Source organism: Oncorhynchus masou, chromosome 11 (assembly GCF_036934945.1).
Source record: "Oncorhynchus masou masou isolate Uvic2021 chromosome 11, UVic_Omas_1.1, whole genome shotgun sequence".
Lineage (NCBI taxonomy): Eukaryota > Metazoa > Chordata > Actinopteri > Salmoniformes > Salmonidae > Oncorhynchus > Oncorhynchus masou.
The window spans coordinates 38905893-38918851 of NC_088222.1; the positions used below are offsets into that span (position 1 = coordinate 38905893).

General features: G+C 44.9%; 1 protein-coding gene across 11 annotated transcripts in view; it reads left to right on the top strand.

The window, feature by feature from the left end:
* The window catches only part of LOC135548661 (rab5 GDP/GTP exchange factor-like), a 38726-nt gene continuing 25767 nt past the window's right edge, over positions 1–12959 (top strand). For 4 of the 11 annotated variants that reach the window (XR_010456867.1, XM_064978491.1, XM_064978483.1 and 1 more), the window contains exons 1-2: positions 1–70; positions 11355–11569. Coding sequence is in view for 10 of the 11 variants with exons in the window: in XM_064978491.1 (XP_064834563.1) it covers positions 11391–11569 (179 nt within the window). In the remaining variant the exon portion in view is untranslated. Of the gene's footprint in view, positions 139–3827; positions 4030–11354; positions 11570–12959 lie in introns of all 11 variants that reach the window. The other 7 variants (XM_064978485.1, XM_064978484.1, XM_064978488.1 and 4 more) reach the window with 7 other exon arrangements.

Below are 12959 nucleotides of genomic sequence, written 5' to 3' on the forward strand. Positions count from 1 at the left end.
GCTGACGAGACGCTGATCCCAGCCGCACAGTGAGTGGCTACTGCAAAAGGTGTGTCGTCCTCCGAAAAAGGTGAGATTTAAGCCTTGTAAAGTTAGTTCCTGACCAGTTATGTAAGGCATGTTTGCAACCACCAACATGTAAGTACGCATTTGCTAACTTTAGCTTGCTAGCTAGCTAGACATAAAGCTACTCCACTGTTAGTTAGCATGCTAACACATATAGAACAAGTCTGGATACGGTAGTAAGGTCAGTTAATAAACATATTTTTAGTTATACATATGTACAGTAGCACGGCGGTTAGTTGCCTAGCCAGCTAGCTGTTTATTGTTATCAATGGATTGTTGGCACGTTGTTTGACAAAATCTAACGCTTTATGACGAAACCCTATTTATGTTTGTTGTAACCTGTAACGTTACACGCTCCCCCGTCTCCGGCTTATCTTGTGTATTTTTGGTTGTTGCAGGCGTCATACATGATAACGTCAGCTAAATAACCAGCCAAGCTCCTGTTATGTTGATGGCTTAGCTAGTAGCTACAATCTGTCATATACAGGTGAGGTATCCACCTCCTGCTCGAGGGGGGCTCAACCAGGGTTTAACCTAATACTGACGGTCTTGTTTTGAGTGCACATACACACTCATAGTGCTCAAGCTGCAGCCTGCAGGTGAATGGTTTCTTTGTTTTGAAGGACAAGCTGGCCTACCTCAATTTCATCTGGGGAAATTTCCAGTGACCTGGAGTTAAATGACAAAATCAATATTCAGGAGCCACAACCTGATGTACATAATCTGCACACTGTAGACCGGTTAGTCACTGCCAGGAAAGCTTTCTGGTGATTAACAATAGCAAGTAAACCATCTCAAATATAGGCTAGGCACCATTGTCCCCAAGGGGCGTTCCATGTCATTTCAGCAATCCATAACACCCACCATCTGATTGTTCTAAAATCATTTCTGTAGTTAGAAACAGATCCGATTAACATTCTTGCAACATTATTTTGTTGAAATATACTTTGATCTCAGAGAAATTAAGCTAATTGATTACATACATTATTATTTACAGAATTCATATAATACCCAATAAATATAGTGCCTAACATCCAATTTGACCAATTTTATTTCGAACATGGAGTAAGCCTGAATAAAATGGTCAAAAGCCAACCACAGACCCCTCCACCCACGGCAAACCCACCCCAACAGTAAGTATACAGTACCAGTTCTCTATGTCTGACAAATAGTATGGAACTGTGGCTCGGATTATTGTTTCTTCATCCTATGTAATGTATTTTTTTTTTTGTGAATTTGGGTCCTTAATAACACCTGGATCAGCACCGTCTAGTGGTCCAAACCTGGTAATATTAGGATGGAACATAAATGACTAAATTCAGCAAAAAAAGAATAGTCCCTTTTTCAGGACCCTGTCTTTCAAAGATGATTTGTAAAAATCCAAATAACTTCACAGATCTATATTGTAAAGGGCTTAAACACCGTTTCTCATCCTTGTTCAAGGTCCATAAATAATTAATGAACATGCACCTGTGGAACGGTCGTTAAGACACTAACAGCTTACACACGGTAGGCAATTAAGGTCAGTGTTATTAAAATTTAGGACACTGAAGAGGCCTTTCTACTGACTCTGAAAAACACCAAAAGAAAGATTGCCGGGTCCCCGAGCTGACAAGGTGAAAATCTGTCGTTCTGGCCCTGAACAAGGCAGTTAACCCACCGTTCCTAGGCCGTCATTGAAAATAATCGTGTTCTTAACTGACTTTCCTAGTAAAATAAAGGTATAAAACATATATATATATATATTTTTTAATGTATTATTATTATTTTTTAAATCGGCGCCTAAAAATACAGATTTCCGATTGTTATGAAAACTTGAAATCTGCCCTAATTAATCGTCCATTCTGATTAATCGGTCGACCTCTAGTAACAACACCTGCACATCCAACATCACACCTGCGGGACAGGTACAGGATAGGAACAATAACTGCACGACTTACACCAGGAAAGCACAATCCCTCCATCGGTGCTCAGACTTTCTGCAATAGGCTGAGAAAGGCTGGAATGAGTGCTTGTAGGCCTGTTGTAAGGCAGGTCCTCACCAGATATCACCGGAAACAACGTCGTCTTTTGGCACAAACCCACCGTCGCTGGACCAGACAGGACTGGCAAAAAGTGCTCTTCACTGACGAGTCGTGGTTTTGTCTCACCAGGGGTGATGGTCGGATTTGCATTAACCGTCGAAGGAATGAGCGTAACACAGAGGCCTGTACTCTGGAGCGGGATCGATTTGGAGGTGGAGGGTCCGTCAGGGTCTGGGGGCGGTGTGTCACGGCATCATCGGACTGAGCTTGTTGTCATTGCAGGCAATCTCAATTCTGTGCGTTACAGGGAAGACCTTCTCCTCCCTCATGTGGTATCCTTCCTGCATTCTCATCCTGACATGACCCTCCAGCATGACAATGCCACCAGCCATACTGCTCGTTCTGTGCTTGATTTCCTGCAAGACAGGAATGTCCGTGTTCTGCCATGACCAGCGAAGAGCCCGGATCTCAATCCCATTGAGCATGTCTGGGACCCCCCCCCCAGAAATGACCGGGAACTTGCAGGTGTCTTGGTGGAAGAGTGTGGTAACATCTCACAGCAAGAACTGGCAAATCTGGTGCAGTCCATGAGGAGGAGATGCACCTCAGTACTTAATGCAGCTGATGGCCACACCAGATACTGACTGTTACTTTTGATTTTGAATTTCCCTTTGTTCAGGGACACATTATTCCATTTCACATGTCTGTGGAACTTGTTCAGTTTATGTCTCAGTTGTTGAATGTTATGTTCTTACAAATATGTATACATGTTAAGTTTGCTGAAAATAAACGCAGTTGACTGTGAGAGGACGTTTCATTTTTTGCTGAGTTTAGTTTCTCGGAACAGGGACGACGACATCACTGAATTCGCTGGGCATACATTACATTGGATGAAGAAACAAAACTCAAAGCCGCAGCTCCATACTACTTGTCAGACATGGAGATCTGATACTATTTACTCGTTGTTGGGGTGGGATTGATGTGGGGGTCCGTGGATGGCTTTTGACCATTTCCTTGTATTCCTCATGTCTAACTCATTGTTAGAAAAATGTTAGTCCAAGTCACATTGGATACTATATTTATTGAATATTAAATTAATCCCAGAAATGAAAATGGCCAATATTGGGTGCAATCAATTAGCTTAATTTTTCACATTCTATTTCAACAAAATAATTTCAGAATGATAATTTTATCTGTTTATAACAACGGCAACAATTTCTGAACAATCTGAGATGATGGCTGGCAATCCTCTTTCTTATGCTTTTTGAGGTGGTACAACCCCCACCTAAACCTCATGCCCAACCCTAACCTCTGTTTTTACAACAATCAGCTAAGGCTACATGGGATGTAGGTTACGCTCAGCACAGTTTAGCTAACTTTTAGAATCCCAATGCAGTGAGCTTGGGAAGCACCTCCATGTCTCCTTCCACTATAATGTGTGTAAAGTTGACCACACAGTGAGTCTTGTTGTCCACGGTGTGTATGGGGTTGGAAACATTCACGTGAATTGTTAGCTTCAGGCTGCATTCTCTTTAGCCAAGTCCCTATCTTTGTTCCTGACCACATTGTGTTCTCTGAGCTCACACAGCAGTGTCAGCAGCATCACACTGAAATATTGATGCTGTGTCTGCTTTCTGCTGTGTAGTGATGGGTCCTGTTAAGTCACTCTCTATTGCTGTATGTGCATATTGTACTGGATATGGCCCCCCTGTAACAAGTCACCTTGTTCCTCCATAGGTAGGGTTGCAAAGGGTCGGAAACTTTCTCTTGTGGAATATTTTGGTTAAACTATCCGCAATTCAATGGAATTGCAACCCTCTGCATGCACAGTGCATTCTTCCATCACATGTACAGCTGATTCTCAAGATCTTGCACACTAATGAGATGCTATTGAGCCCACACAACTACACTGTCTGAGCCAAGGACTACATGCTTTCTGGTAAGTTTTGATTACAATGCTAGGTGGGGTGAATATATTTTATATTAACTAGTAAATAGTAGCCTACAGCAAAGTGTGTTTAAATCATTTCTAACTTGTTAACAATTTCTGCTAGTTGGTATCAAAAACTGTGTTTTAGCTTGTTTGAGCTTGCTAACTGAGTGTTTCCATACATGTTTCAATTTAAAACATTTGTCTTTAGTGATGCACCGATATCACATTTTTGGCCAATACCATTTACATTTACATTTAAGTCATTTGGCAGACGCTCTTATCCAGAGCGACTTACAAATTGGTGAATTCACCTTATGACATCCAGTGGAACAGCCACATTACAATAGTGTATCTAAATCATTTAAGGGGGGGGGGTGAGAAGGATAGCTTTATCCTATCCTAGGTATTCCTTAAAGAGGTGGGGTTTCAGGTGTCTCCGGAAGGTGGTGATTGACTCCGCTGTCCTGGCGTCGTGAGGGAGTTTGTTCCACCATTGGGGGGCCAGAGCAGCGAACAGTTTTGACTGGGCTGAGCGGGAACTGTACTTCCTCAGTGGTAGGGAGGCGAGCAGGCCAGAGGTGGATGAACGCAGTGCCCTTGTTTGGGTGTAGGGCCTGATCAGAGCCTGGAGGTACTGCGGTGCCGTTCCCCTCACAGCTCCGTAGGCAAGCACCATGGTCTTGTAGCGGATGCGAGCTTCAACTGGAAGCCAGTGGAGAGAGCGGAGGAGCGGGGTGACGTGAGAGAACTTGGAAAGGTTGAACACCAGACGGGCTGCGGCGTTCTGGATGAGTTGTAGGGGTTTAATGGCACAGGCAGGGAGCCCAGCCAACAGCGAGTTGCAGTAATCCAGACGGGAGATGACAAGTGCCTGGATTAGGACCTGCGCCGCTTCCTGTGTGAGGCAGGGTCGTACTCTGCGGATGTTGTAGAGCATGAACCTACAGGAACGGGCCACCGCCTTGATGTTAGTTGAGAACGACAGGGTGTTGTCCAGGATCACGCCAAGGTTCTTAGCGCTCTGGGAGGAGGACACAATGGAGTTGTCAACCGTGATGACGAGATCATGGAACGGGCAGTCCTTCCCCGGGAGGAAGAGATGCTCCGTCTTGCCGAGGTTCAGCTTGAGATGGTGATCCGTCATCCACACTGATATGTCTGCCAGACATGCAGAGATGCGATTCGCCACCTGGTCATCAGAAGGGGGAAAGGAGAAGATTAATTGTGTGTCGTCTGCATAGCAATGATAGGAGAGACCATGTGAGGTTATGACAGAGCCAAGTGACTTGGTGTATAGCGAGAATAGGAGAGGGCCTAGAACAGAGCCCTGGGGGACACCAGTGGTGAGAGCGCGTGGCGAGGAGACAGATTCTCGCCACGCCACCTGGTAGGAGCGACCTGTCAGGTAGGACGCAATCCAAGCGTGGGCCGCGCCGGAGATGCCCAACTCGGAGAGGGTGGAGAGGAGGATCTGATGGTTCACAGTATCGAAGGCAGCCGATAGGTCTAGAAGGATGAGAGCAGAGGAGAGAGAGTTAGCTTTAGCAGTGCGGAGCGCCTCCGTGATACAGAGAAGAGCAGTCTCAGTTGAATGACTAGTCTTGAAACCTGACTGATTTGGATCAAGAAGGTCATTCTGAGAGAGATAGCGGGAGAGCTGGCCAAGGACGGCACGTTCAAGAGTTTTGGAGAGAAAAGAAAGAAGGGATACTGGTCTGTAGTTGTTGACATCGGAGGGATCGAGTGTAGGTTTTTTCAGAAGGGGTGCAACTCTCGCTCTCTTGAAGACGGAAGGGACGTAGCCAGCGGTCAGGGATGAGCGAGGTGAGGTAAGGGAGAAGGTCTCCGGAAATGGTCTGGAGAAGAGAGGAGGGGATAGGGTCAAGCGGGCAGGTTGTTGGGCGGCCGGCCGTCACAAGAAGCGAGATTTCATCTGGAGAGAGAGGGGAGAAAGAGGTCAGAGCACAGGGTAGGGCAGTGTGAGCAGAACCAGCGGTGTCGTTTGACTTAGCAAACGAGGATCGGATGTCGTCGACCTTCTTTTCAAAATGGTTGACGAAGTCATCTGCAGAGAGGAAGGAGAGGGGGAGGAGGATTCAGGAGGGAGAAGGTGGCAAAGAGCTTCCTAGGGTTAGAGGCAGATGCTTGGAATTTATAGAGTGGTAGAAAGTGGCTTTAGCAGCAGAGACAGAGGAGGAAAATGTAGAGAGGAGGGAGTGAAAGGATGCCAGGTCCGCAGGGAGGCGAGTTTTCCTCCATTTCCGCTCGGCTGCCCGGAGCCCTGTTCTGTGAGCTCGCAATGAGTCGTCGAGCCACGGAGCGGGAGGGGAGGACCGAGCCGGCCTGGAGGATAGGGGACATAGAGAGTCAAAGGATGCAGAAAGGGAAGAGAGGAGGGTTGAGGAGGCAGAATCAGGAGATAGGTTGGAGAAGGTTTGAGCAGAGGGAAGAGATGATAGGATGGAAGAGGAGAGAGTAGCGGGGGAGAGAGAGCGAAGGTTGGGACGGCGCGATACCATCCGAGTAGGGGAAGTGTTGGATGAGAGCGAGAGGGAAAAGGATACAAGGTAGTGGTCGGAGACTTGGAGGGGAGTTGCAATGAGGTTAGTGGAAGAACAGCATCTAGTAAAGATGAGGTCAATCGTATTGCCTGCCTTGTGAATAGGGGGGGAAGGTGAGAGGGTGAGGTCAAAAGAGGAGAGGAGTGGAAAGGAGGAGGCAGAGAGGAATGAGTCAAAGGTAGACGTGGGGAGGTTAAAGTCGCCCAGGACTGTGAGAGGTGAGCCGTCCTCAGGAAAGGAGCTTATCAAGGCATCAAGCTCATTGATGAACTCTCCGAGGGAACCTGGAGGGCGATAAATGATAAGGATGTTAAGCTTGAAAGGGCTGGTAACTGTGACAGCATGGAATTCAAAGGAGGCGATAGACAGATGGGTAAGGGGAGAAAGAGAGAATGACCACTTGGGAGAGATGAGGATCCCGGTGCCACCACCCCGCTGACCAGAAGCTCTCGGGGTGTGCGAGAACACGTGGGCGGACGAAGAGAGAGCAGTAGAAGTAGCAGTGTTATCTGTGGTGATCCATGTTTCCGTCAGTGCCAAGAAGTCGAGGGACTGGAGGGAGGCATAGGCTGAGATGAACTCTGCCTTGTTGGCCGCAGATCGGCAGTTCCAGAGGCTACCGGAGACCTGGAAATCCACGTGGGTCGTGCGCGCTGGGACCACCAGATTAGGGTGGCCGCGGCCACGCGGTGTGGAGCGTTTGTATGGTCTGTGCAGAGAGGAGAGAACAGGGATAGATAGACACATAGTTGACAGGCTACAGAAGAGGCTACGCTAATGCAAAGGAGATTGGAATGACAAGTGGACTACACGTCTCGAATGTTCAGAAAGTTAAGCTTACGTAGCAAGAATCTTATTGACTAAAATGATTGAAATGATACAGTACTGCTGGAGTAGGCTAGCTGGCAGTGGCTGCGTTGTTGACTTTGTAGGCTAGCTGGCAGTGGCTGCGTTGTTGACACTACACTAATCAAGTCGTTCCGTCGAGTGTAATAGTTTCTACAGTGCTGCTATTCGGGGGCTAGCTGGCTAGCTAGCAGTGTGGATTACGTTACGTTATGTTAAAAGAACGACAATAGCTGGCTAGCTAACCTAGAAAATCGCTCTAGACTACACAATTGTCTTAGATACAAAGACGGCTATGTAGCTAGCTAGCTACGATCAAACAAATCAAACCGTTGTACTGTAATGAAGTGAAATGAAAATGTGATACTACCTGTGGAGCGAAGCGGAATGTTGACCGGGTTGTTGAAGTTCTATTCGGTAGACGTTGGCTAGCTGTTGGCTAGCTAGCTAGCAGTATCTCCTACGTTAAGGACGACAAATAGCTGGCTAGCTAACCTCGGTAAATTAAGATAATCACTCTAAGTCTACACACTCTAAACTACACAATTATCTTGGATACGAAGACAGCAAAGACAACTATGTAGCTAGCTAACACTACACTAATCGAGTCGTTCAGTTGAGTGTAATAGTTTCTACAGTGCTGGTAGACGGTGGACGTTAGCTAGCTGCTGGGCAGATAGCAGTGTAGACTACGTTAGGACGACGAAATACGATAATTACGCAATTATCTTTGATACAAAGACGGCTATGTAGCTAGCTAAGAAGAAATTGCTAAGATTAGACAAATCAAACCGTTGTACTATAATGAAATGTAATGAAAATGTAATGAAAAGTTATACTACCTGCGGACCGAAGTGTAGATGTGACCGCTCGCTCCAACCCGGAACCGGAAGTACCGATATTTTCCTTGCCAAAAAAACCTATACCAATATCCGATATTTAAAATTGTTGCATTCTTTTAAGCAGTCTAGTACAGTTAAATAGTTAACACACAGATGCAGCGGTTTAAGGGACTGCATCTCAGTGCAAGAGGCGTCTCGACAGTCCCTGGTTCGTATCCAGGCTCTATCACATCTGGCTGTGATTGGGAGTCTCATAGGGCGGCACACAATTGGCCAAGCATCGTCCAGGTTTGGCCGGGGTAGGCCATCATTGTAAATTACGAATTTGTTCTTAACTTGCCTAGTTATATAAAGGTTACACACACACCACACTGACCCAAAACTTATTAGTTTGGAATTTGCGTATGTCCCCATTACCAGTAAAAAAAACATCAAACTATTTCTGTTACTTGCTGTGCTGTTTCGTTGTTCATTTCTTCAGTCGTTAAATTCTCAACCAGGATTTCTATGGAATGCCGTTTGGGTCTTTTCGTGTCAAAAAAATATGCTTGTTAAATAACACTCTTTGACGTGTCAAATAAGCTTGTTGACCAATCAGGATATGAATATGACTGCACGTCATATAATAATTTAACGCGTTCATTAAACACATTCCTAAATTGGGTAGTTATTACACATTGATTACACGATCACTCGTATTTCATATGTCACAACGATTCATCGATACTTATGCTATAATGCTGGTAAAGTTGTTTTGCGCACCTACAGTGCTGGTCATAAAAAAGAGAGCTAGCTCATGGATACAATGTTCTTCTCCAAAAACATAGCAAACCGACATCTGTTTCAGTAACTACATAGCTAGGTGTCATCGTCTAAAATAACCCTAATTTACAAGACGGTTCTTATCTGATTTAATGGTGACCGGACCAATCTATGTGAAGCTAGCCACAATAAGGATTAGCCACAATAGTGGACTTTGCGGTCAGCAAGCTAAGCCTAGTTACCCCAGAAGTTGCAGTTAAACAAATTATGCTTTATTACACATTGTTCGTGGCCGGTGTTGGCTTGTCTACAGACTTTTTTGTACAGCTTTGACAGTGCTACTGTATCCTTTTTGACACGCAAATACCCAAATGGCATTCGACGCTATTACTGTGTAACTCCGGTAGAGCAACATCTGAAAAATAGCTCACTTGGTAGTGTGTACCGGTACTTGACCAGTCGATGAAAGCCAACATCACCCACGACAGAGAACGGTTGATTGTTAAGGGCAATTAATTCCATTATCTTGGTTTTAATGGATTTTGCCTTTGAGTTGTCTCGTTGACATTTTCTTACTCTTTCAAATGACTGCTGCTCGAAAACAAAGGATACACTCTACAAGAGAGCCAAGGAAATGGTTAGGTATGTGGAGTGTCATCATGTTATAGCAGCAATCTACCTCACCAAACAAAGTGAGAAGAATAAGAGCACCACATTGAAGCTGCCCAGCAACACCCGTTGGTGTGGTGTTGTCATCATGTTTGACAGTCTCCTGGAGGGGGAGGAGTCTCTCCAAGAAATGGCCATATCAGTCTGCCGATATGGACAGCCCCACCAAGAGGATCTTCCTGGATGATGTATTTTGGGAGAGAGTGGTAAGCAGCCTGAAACTCCTGAAACCTATAGCAGTAACCATTGCACAGATTGAGGGAGACAATGCCATCCTGTCTGATGTTCAGACTCTGCTTGCAGATGTAAGAGAAGAAATCCATACTGCTCACGTCACTGTTGCTCCAAGCAGACGAAACTGCAGTTCTGAAATACATCAAAAAGTATGAAGACTTCTGCCTGAAGCCCATGTACGCTGCAGCGTACATGTTGGACCCCAAGTATGCTGGCAAGAGCATCCTGTCTGGTGCAGAGATCAAAGCTTATGGTGTCATCACTACAGTGTCTCGCCACCTTGGCCTGGATGAGGGCAAGGTTCTTGGCAGTCTGCTGAAGTACACTTCCAAGCAAGGGCTTTGGAATGGAGATGCAATATGGCAGTTGTGCCAACATATCTCATCAGCCACCTGGAGCGCAACTGGTCCTTGTTTGGGAACACGCACGCAACAGGCTGACCAATACAAGGGTTGACAAATTGGTGGCCATCTGGGAAATTTGAGGATTTTTGAGCCTGACAACGAGCCATCCTCAACAAGATTGGAAAGTGATGAGTCTGATGTTCAAGAGGTGGACATTGAGGAGGTCCAGGGAGAAGACATAAACGCCTGCGAGGAAGACAACCAAAGCTTTAGTTTCTAGACTGTCATTTTACAGATGTATGTTAAATGGTTTTTGGGAGATGCGATGGATCATTGGGGATTATTCAATATTCCCTTTTGTTGTTCAGTGAAATCATCCCGTGTGAAGAGTCAACTCATTTAATTAAAGTTAAATTTGTAACTGAATTGTTTTTTAGTTTTTTTTTCTGTTGGAAGGATTTAATCATTTGCAATTATGTCTACTTAAGGTAAAATGTTTATGTTTCTGTCTCCATATGATATGGTAGATATATCCAATAAAAAAAAATCTCCATTCTCAATGGTATTAATTTTCATTTGCATTAATTCCCATATATTCCCAAGGAAAGTTCCCACCTCTGAATATTCACTAAAATGTGCAACCCTATCCATAATGCATGGGGTTGATTATTATTTATTTTTTGTCCAGGAATGGAGCTTGTTTGATTGGAGAGCAGTTCTTAGGTCTGAATTTTCTCAGTGTTTCTGTGCAGGATTGGCTTGTGTCCAGACGTGCCTCCTTCCTGCTGGAACATCAGGGGTTTGTGGGGGGTGATTCATCTTGTATGTTTAGTTAAATGTGGAAAAGCCCATGCACTTGAATAAGTGTGTGTAAACCTCAATTCTACCCAAAACCCGCATTGACTGATTGCTTGTCAACTGTGGCCATGCAAGCCTTATTTAGAGAAGGTGGTAAAGGTGTAAGAGTAAAAAACAACCTATAACTATAGGCCTAGCTCAATGTCTCAGATGGTCTCAGTCTTCCTCAATTTCATTGGTGTGTCAACACTAAAAATGTCATCTTTTCCCACCAGCCAGCTCTTATAAGTTCCCTCCAGCCAGGCAGCTAGATGAGTCAGCGGAAGGAGCGCCGCGGGATCCACGTGGACCAGTCAGAGCTGCACTGCAACAAGGGCTGCGGTTACTATGGCAATGCCGCCTGGCAGGGCCTGTGCTCCAAGTGCTGGCGGGAGGAGTACCAGCGGGCCCGGCAGAAGCAGATCCAGGAGGACTGGGCCCTAGCTGAGAAGTAAGGAAGGAACACTCCTAGTCCTGGATCAATGGGTCTCAAACTGGGGGTGGGGTGTGATGATAGTTGGTGGGATGACGTAGGATGAAATGTAGGCCCACTTGTGAAACGTTCTAATCAATTGCGATGTGTTGTCAGTGCTGTGGCGCATTCCTTCCTCAGTGGCAGGGTAGATACTTTTACATCACAAAGTTTCACGTGGGATGCCTCACTATGTTGGAATGTCAACATTCAACCCCAGGTCATTGACCAGCAGAGTTAACAGGCAAGCTGGTTTGTCTTATCCACATGGTATTCTACTGTAGCAGAGGATATGTGCCTATAAGTATTCACCCACTTGGATTTCTTAACATTTATTGTGTTATAAAGTGGGATTCAAATTAATTTGTCATTTTTTTTGTCAACGATCTACACACAATCTATTTTCAAAGTGGAAGAAAAGTTATAATTTTGTTTAAAGATTAATGAAAAATAATACTCAAATATACCTTGATTAAATAAGAATTCACTCCCCTGAATCAATACATGTTAGAAACACCTTTGGCAGTGAGTAAATCTGTGAGTCTTTTTGGGTTTAGTCTCTAAGAGTGTAAGGTGCTCCCAAGTGGCACAGCAGTCTAAAGCACTGCATCTCATTGCAAGAGGCGTCACTGCAGTACCTGGTTCGAATCCAGGCTGCATCCCATCCGGTTGTGATTGGGAGTCCCATAGGGCGGCGCACAATTGCCCCTTCCGGGTTTGAACGTGGTCAAGGTGTTGGGGATCATGGCTAGGACAGCCATTTTTAGGTCTTGCCATAGATTTGCAAGCAGATTAAAGTCAACTGTAACTTGGCCACTCAGGAACATTCACCGTCTTCTTGGAAAGCAACAAGAGTGTAGATTTGGCCATGAGTTTTTGGTTATTGTCCTGCTGAAAGGTGAATGCGTATCCCCGTGTCTGTTGGAAAGCAGACTAAACCAGCATTTCCTTCAGGATTTTGTCTGTGCTTTGCTCTATTCTGTTTATTTTTATCCTAACAAAAATCCCTAGTCCTTGCCGATAACAAGCTTACCTGTAACATGATGAGGCCACCATCATGCTTGAAAATATGAGGTGGGACTTAATGATGTATTGGATTTGCCCCAAACACAATGCTTTGTATTCAGGACACAAAGGTCAATTCTAAAATCATAATTCCACTTTGACATTATGGGGTATTGTGTGAATGCCAGTGACCATAAATCTACATTTAATCCATTTTAAATTCAGGCTGTAACAACACGAGCTCATGTTGTGAACGTATCTATATGTATAAAACAACATCATGGGTAACTCATCTTTGATTTTGTGGGACCAAGAAACACATGAATAGAATCAACCTAATATATATAATATATCCCATTTAGCA